General features: G+C 39.9%; 1 protein-coding gene across 2 annotated transcripts in view; it reads left to right on the forward strand.

The window, feature by feature from the left end:
• Positions 1 to 3695: 3695 nt before the first annotated feature.
• si:dkey-237i9.1 (SEC14-like protein 1) overlaps positions 3696 to 14093 on the forward strand; it is a 34954-nt gene continuing 24556 nt past the window's right edge. For both annotated transcript variants that reach the window (XM_028445320.1, XM_028445328.1), the window contains exons 1-2: positions 3696 to 4022; positions 8200 to 8289. In XM_028445320.1, the coding sequence (XP_028301121.1) occupies positions 8227 to 8289 (63 nt within the window). In that variant the 5' untranslated portion in view covers positions 3696 to 4022; positions 8200 to 8226. The remainder of the gene's footprint in view (positions 4023 to 8199; positions 8290 to 14093) is intronic.

Genomic DNA, 14093 nt, shown 5'->3' on the forward strand with positions numbered 1-14093 from the left:
TGATCTGGGTATCATGATAAACGCGGAAAAGAGCATGTTTTTCCCTGCACAGGAAATAGTTTTCCTGGGACTGTCCCTGTACTAGGTGCCTTTTCACTGCGTGCCTCTTGGCAGAGCGGGTGAAGATGTTTCAACTGGGCAAATCTGTTCATTTCAGATTATGTCTTTGATTACTCGAGTTGATCCTTGTGATCTGCCTCGGAGGCCTCCACATGAGGAAATTCCAGCTGTAGTTGGCCCTGTGCATCATGGCACAGGAAGAGTGTTGGTTACGCCAGAGTGTGGCGCGGGTCTGCGCCACTGGCGGGCCTCGGGTTTCTTGATGCACTATGTACCCATGGGCATAGCCAGGTCCAGGAAGGTGGTCTACAGTAGATGCCAGCCTGACAGGCTGGGGTGGGGTTCACGATAGCCGGTTTGTGAAGGGCCGCTGGAATGGGTTAGCGCTCTCACATGAATTATTTGGAGCTCTCAGTGGTGTTCCTTCCGCTGAGGTGCTTCCTTCCGTCTATCATGGGACATCATGTCCTGGTGAAGACGGACAATACCACGACTGTAGCATACGTCAACTGCCGGGGCGGGTTGCTCTCCCGTAGGTTGCATATGCTGGCACGGAGACTGATCCTGTGGAGTTGTGGGCGACATACATCCCGGGGGGGTCCTGAACATGGGTGCAGACCTGTTTTCCAGGGGCGTGCCGGTGTACGGGTAATGGATGTTAAACCCAGAGGTGGTGGAACAGTTGTGGGCCTGTTATGGATGGGCCGAGGTGGACCTGTTAGCACAGATGCTCCCCTTGGCGTAGACGTGTGGAGGCTATTGCTTTGGCTTATATGAGTCTGGGTCTGCGTGCACAGTCGGCTCAGGGTCTAGCCACATCCTGGGCTTTCTTCAAGGGAGTGTCTGTTCAGGACATTTGTGCGGTGGCGAGTTGGACCTAGCCTCTCCTGTTTGTCCACTTTTACATGCTGGACGTATCCACTCCGTATGTGGCACGGGCACTTTTACTGTCTTGATGTGTACAGACCTCTGCCCTGCGGGCTGGTCTTCACTCGATATGCATGTCTGCAATACGGGAGCTACCACATCTTATAGTGAGACATCTCACGAAATGTTATGAAATAGAATTTTAGGTTATTTACATAACCCCGGTTCTATGAGTAATATGTCACACCAGACAACCCTTCTTGCTTAGGAGAGTGAGAAGAGGTGCTTATTTTGAATGATGTGTGCCCATCCGCCGCCTCCTCTTATAGGAGGTGGGAGTGTCCCTGGTGGACGGACACGTTTCACCAGCAAATCAGGATTGGCAGATTAATATAAATGCTTCTGAGGGCCGCAGATGAGAGTGCATCCCATAGTAAGACATCTCTCTCATATTACTCATAGAACCCAGGTTATGGAAATCACCTAAAGTTTTCCTGTCTTATCTGGTGTGTTGGCTTGACTAGGTACCACCAGAGGTACCATACAGGCGGACCACATATGTCAGTAGGAACGTGTTCCTTAGCCTAGGCCCTTGCTGAGATAAGGTTCTACCTCTCTGGAGCCTGCGGTTGCAGTTTAACTTTGTACCCAGGATAGAAAAACATGCAAGAAGACTGCAAATATACACATAACATAACAGGAAAATTAACAAAACTGCAACAAACAAGAATAACAAAAACACAAAACAACAAAAAAGGCTAAATGATTTGAAAGGTGCATAAAACAAACAAAATACTCACAAAATGACAGAAAAGTGTACAGAAAGAATAGAAAAGTTTACAAAACATCTCCAAATACGCACAGAATTACATATTCACACAGAATGACAACATACTGTATTCTCTATTATTGCTCAGCCTGTTCATTATTCTAAATAATGACATGAACGTTGATAATGTGACCCTTAAATCAACATTTTTTGTGGCGCCCACTGTGATCTGATCAGACCATTCTGATAGGGAAAAGTTTTGGAAACAGTGGACGTTTAGTTATTGGATGCACAGTATTAGCTTCATAAGAAAATATGTCAACCTTTCAATTAAATGAATGTAAAGGGTAAACTGAGATTCAGCCACTAGATGGCGATATAGCGTTTAAAAATGATTATCAAAATTATAATTATCAAAGATCTGCATCCACGTTTGTTTCATATATTATTTACTGTAAATATATCAAACAGTGAATACATGTTGTTAAAACATCTGACTTTATATAGCCTTACTTATATTTATGCTATTAGTAATAGTAATGTTAGCACACAGACCTAATAACAAAATCTCAGTTTTGATGACAAAAAGTCAACTGCTTGTGTTAGTTTGTCCCTGATGAAACAAACGTACAGACAGAAATTTTCTGTAATTCGCCCACTATTGAGTGATGAAGGAGCAATTGGCAACAGGCGGCCCGGGGGCCATATGCGACCCCCTGTCTAATTTTTGAGGCCCCCAAAAGTAAACAAAAAATACACAAAATCAATAGCAAAAATAAACAAATCTACTCCCTCGATCAATCACCCAAGCTACAGGACAACTGAAAAAGGCCCGACGTCACCGTAACGTAACAGATATTATAGAGTTAAACACTCATTGCTGAATGTCTGAGGTTCCCATGAGCTCCACTGCACTGGTCTTGATGTTTGTCCTGCTCATTCAATGACAACAATACAGCAGATATAGGTTTACAGCAGCAGTATTTATCACATGATCGCCACTTTAAAGCGTTCTCCTTTTACTGCACACATTTCTACAGGTGGATGTAACCAGAGACACTACAAATATACATCCACTGTCTACATTTTGGAGGTCTAAGGTAGGGATGCCAAGAGGCAGGACATATGGTATCTGGTAAATTTTCACGGGAACGTGAGCTTGGGAGTTTTGGGAACATTTAAAATTTAAACTTTTTATGGGAATTATTTATTGGAAATAAATTTGGAGTAACATTTGAAGAACTAATGCTGACATTTCAGATGATGCTAGAATATATTTTTACAACTATATTTAACATCCCTGTTAAGCGTTGTTTTTCCTATTTTAATTTAGGTGAATTCCAGTGAGAAGTTTCCAACTTCAAATTCACCTAATTCACACACACTCATTTCTTCCCCTTATGGACAAAATGTAGAAACTATAATAAACCAAAGAGGAATCTTTTAAGGCTGTGGGAGGAAGCTATGGGGAGCACATGCAAACCCCACACAGAAAGGTCCTTGATTTTTCACTTGACGGAAACTGAACCCAGAATCAATGACACACGAATAATGAAACCATTATGAGATATTTGAGGAACACACATAGACAGAGCTATAGAAGCAATAAGGGACAGATATCAGTCCCTGCAGGATCTTCACTTTAAATTAACTCGATTCTGTGGAAATTGTATATAATTTGGGGAAGATTTGTTGCATAAATTCAGGAAAATTGAGGGTTATTTTGTTTTAAGAGTGTTTCTTTTAAATGAATTAAATTAAACTGGGCTTTGTTTCTTTTAACAAATTGTGAATAAATCAGAACTCTTTCTACTTCTGGTTATTTTATTATGACTTTTCTGGTGTGGTTTATTTGAGTTCAGAATTGAGGTCTAAAGTAAAAATGGGTTTGACACCCCTGAGGTGTACAGTGCGACAGGATGGTTTCAGTGGATTAAATGATGTTAAAGGGAGGTGGAAAAAACCCGAGTCAGAAAGAGGGCGGAGCTTCTACAGCAGTAGGAGGAGTCAGGACGGGGACAGGGACAGGGACAGGAGGACACACGCACAAACGGTTCTCCTCTGCTGTGGACACACAGGCATCCATCCAGAAGGCTCTCCTGGTTAATTTGAGTCGCCAATCCGCTGTTGTTCACATTCTCCAGTCAGTGTGCACTTCATCCCACATCCATGGAGCGTTAGCACCGCGGAGCTAACTGCTGTTAGCAGGAGCACCGGCGGAGCGACGAGCCGGGGAATGGACAGACCTCAGCGGACTCGTCCTGCAACTATACACCGCGACTAACTAAACTCAACCGAGCCACACTTTGAACTCTAAACATCACCGGTAAGCGCGGTGTGTTGAATATAATTCAAGTTAACGTATTTTGTGTTGGTATTCGTGGCTTATATTGGAGCTGCTGACATTTAGCCAAACTAGCTTAGCTAATGCATAATCATCAAGTATGGTTGGTAATCTGACACAATAAGTATCGTTTTGAATGATCATTAGCAGCAATAAAAATCAGAAAGACATTAGTACATCAGTGGTCTCAAACTCACAGCCAGCGGACCAAATCCGGTCCAAATTCTATCATCCCACGGGACGATTTTCAATCTGTAAACACGTGAATCATAACGTAAATGAACATTTAGGCCACATAGAATAATCAGCTGTTATAGAGAAAAATGTATTCATCTTAGATAAAAGATCTAGACCTGTGAAATTAATAATAAATTATTAAGGCGAGTTTGTGTGGAGATTTCATAACATTTTAAGTGTTCACTTTTGGCTAACTTTTTTTTTGTTTTTTTTCCCCCTTAAATATTTAAAATCATTACACGTTTCAGGGCTTCAGCTATGTAATATTTTGTAATCGAGTGGTGTGCCTATTATTCCCTCAATTAATATAGCAATATTAAGTAGTAAATAAGACTGATTCCTTGTTACCAACTTCCAACTTTTTTCCCCTCCTTTTAAAGAATTCATTACCTACCTTTACCTACCACTTTTTGTGGTAGTTCCAAGAAAAAAAATTACATATTTGTCACAAAAATTCCACTATACGTATTAACATAAGATGACAAATGCAGGCATCGTAAAAAAATAAAAATAAATAAACGTTAGCAACGTGCTCGATGATCCAATCGGTTCTGAATCAAACCTTTCATCCCAGCGTGTTTTGAAATCAAACCTTGTGCCAGTTTTAATAGCGAATGAGCTAATCCCAGCTATGTCTAGTTCATTAGACAAACAGGGAGAGTCACAAACAACACCTAGATAATCATATATTAAATAAATTACAATTGTTAAGATTATTTAATTGTTTAAATCACCTGTTAGCAAAAGCAAAAGCATTCGTCACAATAACAAATGGTGAATGAATAACATTATCGTGATGATATACTGTGACAGATGCATTTCTACATTTTATTTTTTCAACATATCATTTCAGTAAAGGTCACTACGTTGGGCATTACATTATAAAGCCGAAGATTGCTGCTCCCACACAAACGCTGAAGGAAACATTCTACACTTTCTTACTTTATTTGCATTTGTCTTTGATGTTTTAACTTTTTATTGCCTTAAGGTGTCTTTTACCAATTCGTCCTTAAATCCTCTATTAAAGCATCCATTGGACAGGTGTTTGAAATGAGCATTTTGCTATAAGCACTAGAACCTGTGCATGATTGAATGTTACTTTATGTCCATGTTAAATAAATGTTAAATACAAAAGAAGTCCCAGAGTGGATAAACATTACCCTAACTATGCAAACAATTTCCACTGTGATATAAAACACGTGACATTAACTTTTACTCTTAAAAGTAAATTAACTTGTATTCATACCTACAATATTCTCGAAATAACCATTGCTAGCTTACTTTGCCATCACGCTACAAGTGTCCCTCATACTAAATTTTGCAGAATTTACATCAGAAGCAAAAGCTATATTCCTGCTTTTCAACGAAGCTGGGTTACCTTTGTTGTCCCAAATAAGGAAATTAATTTAAAACCAACAGCATTTGGATTGGAAATTTGGGTGGAGTTAGTTTTTTTAGCGCTAGCTACTACAGTAGTTGGTAGGTACGCACCAAAATGAAAATTCTTGGCCAAAACTGAAAATGAGAAAACCAAGGCCGAAAATCTGAAACACCAAAATAAATTATTATGCAAATTATCCCATTGCATTAATGGCTCTAAATGTGTACTAACCTCACTAAAATTAAAATATTTCAATGGTATAGATTAATATAAATGCTTCAAAGAATAAATCTATTGAAAATATGTAAATATTTCTTGAGCACTGACATTCCAACAATGCACAATATAAAATAAAATGATTAACTTGATCCTACTCATACATTCAATAATATTGTGCAGGCCTATAACTGACTGAGCGTCTGAAAAAGAGTCAAAATAAACATGTTCCCCCATTAAAACACAAAGACTGCATTGAAGTTCTTGAAACAAAAAACGTGGCGTTCCAATGCTCCTCACATCAAAGACAGCATTTTATTTTTCTCAAACTCAAAAAGAAAAGTTGGATGATAATATTCCCTGCTGTGTTTGGCATCAGCACTTTGTACATTTAATTGGTTAGCTTAGTTTGATTTTACTGAAGAGTAAAACCTACGTAACACGAAGAGATTCAAGAGAAAAACATTGATAAAGAGATGCCCATTCAGCAGTTCACGATGTGAGGGACCAACTGTTCACTGTGGTTTTAATTTAATGTGTTGCTGAATTGGCTGTAACAACATGCACTGACTTGAAATCCTCTTGCTTTGGCGTTTCTTAAAGTTGCTGACTGCACCTGCAGCATGACGGTAATTATGTGTTGCAGTAGCCTTAGCTAGTTTAATGTGTGTGCGATAGTTGTGAGAAAGCAAACACCATGGCGACCTATTTGTCCCCCCCCCCCCACGTTTTCTTTCCTGGTTATTATTAGTCTCCTGCCCTGATCCCTCTCTAAGCAGTGCTGACACCCATCCTTGTAGAAGCGCTCCCATCCCATCCCAACCCAAGCAGCAGACATGTAATAGCATGTTAGCCACGGCGTACAAAGTCAGAGCTGGAACAGTTCACCTCTGACTGTGTTTGTGTTTTGTGCTGCAGGCCACTAGATGATTCCTTTTATCCAGATGTTTTCACTCCGTCTCACCATGTTCCCTGACCTCGGCCCATAAAGCGCGCTAGCTTGTGGAATGTGCTGTTTACAATATAGGAATGAACAGCACATCCTTTGCTGCTCTCGCTCTGTCCACATCAGTTGAGTTTGACACGTGCACTAGAGCAGCGATTCTCAACTGGTGGGTTGGGACCCAAAAGTGGGTGCATGCTGTAAAATGCATTTTTCACAGGAAAATATATAGATTTATATTTTAAAAAACGATTATATATGGGTGTTTTCAACACCTTTTTTGAAAAACAAAATTTGGTTTGTTGAATTCTAAAAACAAAAAGTGGGTCGCAATTTAATGATTGTGGCAAAATGTGGGTCCCAGGGTGAGACCAGTTGAGAACCCCTGCACTAGAGCATTGGCCGCGCACTGTTTAGGAGACGTAAAGGTCCCTTAGGAGAGCTCTTCTTCTCTGCTTCATTGTCTACTATGAAACCACAGAGTTGTAACTGTAGCCCTCTGTGTTCACAGGTTTTTTTTTCTTTAAACAAGAGGTTTATATTGGCATCTTTCAATTTTTCTGAATATTTATAGCAACTAAAAGCAGCACAAGTTGGCATTTTGACCGAAAAAGCTGCTAAATGATCTAAAAAACAGGCTGAATGATTCATTTTAATAGAAAACAATGGATGTTTACAGGCAGTGGGGCCGTGTGACATCATCAATCACGTGATTTCAAGATGGCGGAACACAGGCTCTTAAACTATAATGTAGTCCCATTTTTAAAAGGCAATAAAATGAATATGGTGCATAATAATGCGTCTTTTAATACGTACATCTCAAAGATTTTAGGCCAAACGGTGAAAAGAAAAGTGAAGGATCCTTTAAGCAACATAAAGCAAAACGTGGAGGAAGCTTTTATTAACAACGCACTGTGAGTTGTTGCAAGGATTCGTTAAATTTTATAGTTTTATGCAGTATTAGCGATGCAGTATCAAAGCAGTCGTTTGTACTTTGCAATTAGATGAATTTTTCACATTCAGCTGACTACCTTTTTAAATTGTTGAATCAAACATGCTGTTGTTTTTCTTTCCAGCACCTCTACAACCAGTTTGACAGGAGTAGTTTGTTCAACTACAGCTTTCAATAAACGGTCATGGATGGTTGGGCTGATGTAGACGTAGCGTCCTTATGTACATTTACATAGCTAAATGTTTCTTCCTTTCAATCAAAGCCAGCAGAAAGATGTTACAGTAACTCGTTCAGGAAGAAGATACAGTAGAAGAATTAACCAGTTAACCAGTAGGCTTTCAGGGTTGCATCACATGAACTCATCAATCACTTAAAAGAGAAAAAAGTATTCATTTGTGATTTGTGATCATTTCTTCTGCTCCCCTCTCAGGTGGTTGGTGTCACTGTAATCCCCATCATGGTGCAGAAGTACCAGTCACCTGTGCGGGTGTACAAACATCCTTTTGAGCTGGTGATGGCGGTAAGTAATCTGTTAGGAAACATGACTATTGCATTACACCAATGCATAAATGTCACCTTTATAAGGTTTTCCTACCTGAAGTATGATCTCGGGAAATTGAAACAGTAGTAATGTGTCGGAAAGTTTCCAGTGATCTGACTGGCTTGACGTCTCTATCCTCGTATACTAAGTTCCTGTATATTGCTTTATCAATATTTCAATGCACATTGCATCTTTGGAGAACGTTAGTCACCCAAAAAGTTTACCAAGTCTCTAAATCTCAACAGGTTTTTTATTGTTGTGTTTGATACTTAGACATTGGTCATGGTTACATGATGTTTTTTTAATCTGGAATTACTTATTCAGAAATAAATAATTCAGAAAAAAAGTATGCTACTTCGTGTTGACTTGGAAATAGTCATTTAGTTTATTAGGGCAGCTATTCTTGGATTATGTGCTCGCCAGAACGACCAGAATTAATCTAAAGCTGAATGAATTTATACAAGGAGGAATTATTCACTTCGGAATTAAAATCTGAATAAACTCACCTTCGGATTTAGGTTTAATTCAGAATGGTCATTTTCATTCGGAATTAGGTGATTGTTTTTATACGTATTTTGTACGTAGTCGTCTGCATTGCTTGCCATCTGTAACTGACAGCTGCTCTTTATCTCAGCACTGTGGGACACAGGGTTGGTCCTGCTGTTTCTTATCATCCCCTAGCTATCCTACAAAAGCAGATTTTAGTCTCTTTTTTTCTCCTCTGTGTCATTGAAATCAGCCACACTTCATGGTGGAACTTGCAAAAGAATTGAAAGTGTTATTCAACAAAATGGTATTAGTGCACACCTGCACCTGCATGTCCTAATCTAATTATATAATCTGTTCTATCTGCCAAGCAGTCACTGATGAGTTATGAGAGCAATGAACAGCTCTTAAATGAGCAGATAGTGTTGTTGTTGTCTGTGTTTGTGCAGTTTTGTTTAAAATGGAAATCGACAGTGAGTGAGAGAGACAGAGAGAGAGAGAGAGATAATACAGGAAGACTGAGTCTCCTCTACACAGGCTTGATCAAGTTATGGCTAAAGGGAAGACTATAAATAAAGAGACATGGCCTGTGTGCACGTGCACAGCCATGTCGGGGCCAATAGAAAAACATTTAATTAAATTAATTAGTTTTATTGCTTTTATGCGTCGGCAAAAACCTCCCATTCGTGACAGATATTTGGAAAAACTACACATAAAACCTGTAGATAAAAATATAATGTATGACTTAAGGGTGGGAACATGGTGTGATCTGATCTGATGCAAGCCCTTTAGGCCATTGGGTGGAACAGTGAGGCACGTAAAGCTAAGTTTGGTCCACGTAATGCTTCTGTTTTCTTGTGACTTTCTCTGCAGTGAGTGTTTCTGCAGACACAGCAGAGCTACAGTGCGTCACAACATTCTCTGGTGTCCTTTTTTTTCTCCCCAAAACACTCCAGTTTCCCCTGCTGCAGCATACGAGACTATCAACATCCTAGTTTGTTGCAAGACATATTCAAAAACTGATCAACTACCAACAGCAGGGTGTAGTGTACATATGTTATTCTACTCACCTCAAATTCTGCAACACTCATGTCCTTACTAAATGCTTGTCCTTTTTCTCTGCTAAGAGATAATATTTGACATTTAGCTTTCAGGAATTTCACGTTCCTTCTCCACTTGACTTTCATGTTAGGATACCTTCAACTCTCCGAAATGCAATAAAGCCTCGACTTTCCAAGTGTCAACATTCCTCACTTGAGGCTGCTAAGTGCATGCCTTTAGTCTTCAGTTGCTCTTCTTGAGGGCAGATTGAGGTGTTTGTTTTTGGATTGAATGTACTTTCACATGTTGGTTTGAAAAGTTTTATTATATTCATTATCAACTGGAGAACTTTAGGCAGACCTTACTACGTGCTAAATAAGGCCTCATTGAAGGGTTTTTTTGGTGGAGGAATTGACAGATTAACAGGTTTGGCTTTGAGAGTGTGTAGTTCACCACCTTTTAATACCATCACTATATCTGTTCCGATAATTGGATTGTGTGAGGAAGGTGTGTGTTGGTGCTACAGACAGCACTAGCTGAAGACACGGTTAGTTTTATATTAAGGTTTTGTTTTAGATTTCACGTGTTTATCATGAACTAAATATAAAGAGTACAAATCTCCTGGGTTTTTCTAGGCTGCACGATTCACGCATTACTGGATAAGAATTCTAAGTTCTGCTTTACCTTCACTCACAGAAACACCACAGTCACGATTGCATGTTGTCATTGCCAAATTTCACAAGTTCCATTAAAGAAATCCTGCACAATCGTGAGATTGTAGATGCTTCTGCTGTGACGTGTCACCAGGTAGAATGAGCACCAGTTAAACTAAAACACCAACACTTGAATCTGTCGTTGTACCAGTGCCTTTTTAGAATTGAATGCAGTCACAGTAATCTGAACTGCTTGTCGCAATACCTTAAAAAAACACAGCAGATGAAGCTCTGCATGTTTTTTCAATCAGAGGATAACATGATTACTACTCAAACCTGAACATGTGGGACGGGGTTTGGAACCAGATTTAAGTGGAATTGGATATATTTGTCCGTTTCATACTTTCTAGACATTCAATCACTCATTTTACGGGAAAAAATAGTGTGATATTTTTCAAAAACATGTTAGACAGAAAGGAAAAAACGGGTCAGATAGATTACCTTATCCGTTTTAGAATGTGAATGCCCTTTTTTTGGGGTGTTTTGTGATCCACCAGATTGGGGACCCTAATACATTTCACACTAACTGCTAGTAGATAATAATAGCCTGGCAAAAAACTGACTACCAAAACTAATTTAGTTTGATCAAAAATGCCACGCAAGAGTAATGAAGTTGTGACCCATTTTTGTCCTGAAACTTGTCCAAATCCTGACTCTTCTAAAATCAACTTTTGAATACATGTTCATTTTTCCAAAACACAACCTGCCCAATGACAGGATCTTTGAGAAAGTGTGTACATAACCTTTTATTAAATATCACATATTTCCCAAGCTCCATCTTTGTTTCTCATTTTTCATGTCAATAACAGGAAATCGAGCGTTTGCTTGTATTGTCACTATCGCAGCGGTTCAGTCTCGTAGCTTGGAGCCTGTCCTCAGATAGTCGCAGTTGAATGTGGAAAGCACAACACAATACCTCTGAATGTTTTTGTTTTTGGCCGGCTGGGACAGATGCTTCTAGAAAAACTCTTCCAATAAAGAATGACTTCAGTGGCCACAAGGGGAATATTAAAAACAGAAAAACAGGATGGCTCTGGAAAAGCAAACAAACGTTCTCTTCATAACGACCTCACGGCTTCCTGCTTAACGCACACATTGTACAGAGGCCTAACCTGCCCCGTAGAGACAAGTGGGTGTGTTGCTAATTCCACCAGGACAAAGCAGTCTGGTTCCTGCTCCTGTCTCAGTGGAGAGTCTACAGGGTGAGGACCAGGATGTGGCACTAAATATGAATAAACATGATGTGCTTTGAGGGATGTGGATAAAAAGGAAAGAGGATAATGTCTGTAAAAGCTGATTGGATGTACAGATGTCAATGGTCAGTTACGCGTTAGGTTAAGAGTGGTCAGTCATAGCGTAACAGATTTCATAACTAGGGAATAGAAACCAGGTCACTCGACGATGAGTCCAAGCAGCCGGAATGAAAAGGATACAAACCAAAACAAAGACGCCACGGACAGACAGGGAAGAGCGTTCCAGACGACATTAGCATCTTATCAGCTTTGCATGTAAACACAGTAGCCTCCGGGTCACAGCAGTGCTTCTTCAAATTCTCTGAATTCCAGTGTTTACCTTTCCACGTGCCCAGATGACTTGTTCAGCTTCAGTAAAGGTGAAAGTGTGCATAATACACACTTTCTTCTCACACCCCTCTTTTTCTTACGTAACCTTTGCGTAGATGTAAAATTAGTTTTAGATGCTAAAACGTGTGGGTAAGAAAAACCTTCAACTGAAAAGATCCAGTGTGTAAGATATTTGTAGTCATTAAATACTTTCCAGGAATATTTGCTGTTGGTGTTTGATGTGTGTCATGGATCTTTAGTTATTTTTATCCTTGCTCCTACTGGTTTATCTGAATAGAGATCAAGAAATCTATACCAATACAGATTTTAACAAAATGAAAGTGATATTTCTAATTTTCAACGAAGTATAATTGCGTTTTGAACGTTTTTCCATTGAAGGCTGTTTTGGGCAGGCGCCTTGTAACGCCGGTGAAATCTCATCCGCTGCAAGAAGATGGGCGCTCCAAACCTTCATATTCCCTTGTTGTTTGTTGTCTAATGTGTCAGTAATCATTTTAAGTATAATGCTATAGTGGTCATGTGACCAGGTACATCACGTTCTGTGAAGTGTATTTGCAGAAAAAGTGTTTCCATAGTGCTTTTGCGACACATTACAATATCGAAACGTCTGAAATTCCTCCTCATGGAAACGTAAAAAGTTTTTAGCAAAATTTGAGCATTTTTTCGAAATTCAGGTGTTTTTATTCCGCTATTTAGATTTTGTGCATTTTCATGAATACTTGAAACAGTTATTCAGACATTTTCTAAAAATCTTGGATGATCTAATCTCTGTCGGCTCACTACAGGAACCAGTGAAAGATTTTGATATTGGGTCGTAGAGGTGTCTGCCTCAAAGATATACTCTTCAAGGCTCATGTCTCAGTGTGATCTGTTTGTTTGAGACCATTTCTGACAAATATCCATCTTCACCTACATTGAAGTCATTGTTGTTCCACAGCTTGCTTTTCCTAAAGTCAACTCTCGAACCCATTGTTAAATAGACGCCACCCTGCCACCGTTTTTAATCTGGGCTCATCCTCCTCTGTGTCTAGCTCGGCCGTCCTGCCTGGGTAACTTCCTGTCCCACCGTGTCCTGACCCACTTATGGGCAGGTCTGGTTCAGGCTTCTACAACCTGATTTTGTGCTGCAGTAACATCCTGGGCTTTAGCCTGCTTTTTAAATCCCTTTTTGAGCCGACGGCTTATCTTTGACTCAGGTGCACTGACATCCAGAGGCAGCAGCTTGTAGAGGCACCCGTGCTTTTTCCTGTTGGAGACTAGCACGATAAGTCATTGGTTATAATTATATGACAGGGTTTGCAGTAAAGAAGGTCTAATTTTCACCATAGATTGAACTGCGGATGTGCTGGTTTATCTACTTTCATTCACAATAATCTGCTGTCCGCTTTTCATTCACTCACTGATTGAGTCCATTGATGTATCTTATTCGCTTCTTCTGTGTGACACGATTCGCCAAAAACGCTGCAGAATCGCTGCTTGTATTCTTTGGAGCTTATCGCCCCGCCTGCAGTCCAAAACGACATGAATGGGGCACTGCAGAGCTGGCAGCCATGTGACTTCAGCAGCCTATTAGAAAATTCTGGATCATTCTGAATTCATTCACTGATGGCCAGGACGCTCATTCACTTTCCTCTCTGCGGCAAGGTCGAGATGCCGCTTCAGCATCTCCCCTCCCCCACGCTGCTTCCCGCTGCCAGACACTAATAAATACAAGCACACAGGCACCCTGTTTTATATCCAAAATCATTGTATGACTCAGACTTATGCAGCAGCTATCTGACAATATGCTGTGTATATATTTCTGTGTTCAGAGTCACAGCCATGCTCCATTTTAAGACAAGTTGACTGGTTAGATCTTGGGAAATTCACCTTTTTTTGCTTGCAAGCAAGAAGCCAATTAAGATTTTTCACTAAGAAGTTATTTTCAATGTGTGGCTGTAGTGGGGACATTTGGAGCAGA

Source organism: Gouania willdenowi, chromosome 1 (assembly GCF_900634775.1).
Source record: "Gouania willdenowi chromosome 1, fGouWil2.1, whole genome shotgun sequence".
Classification (NCBI taxonomy): domain Eukaryota; kingdom Metazoa; phylum Chordata; class Actinopteri; order Blenniiformes; family Gobiesocidae; genus Gouania; species Gouania willdenowi.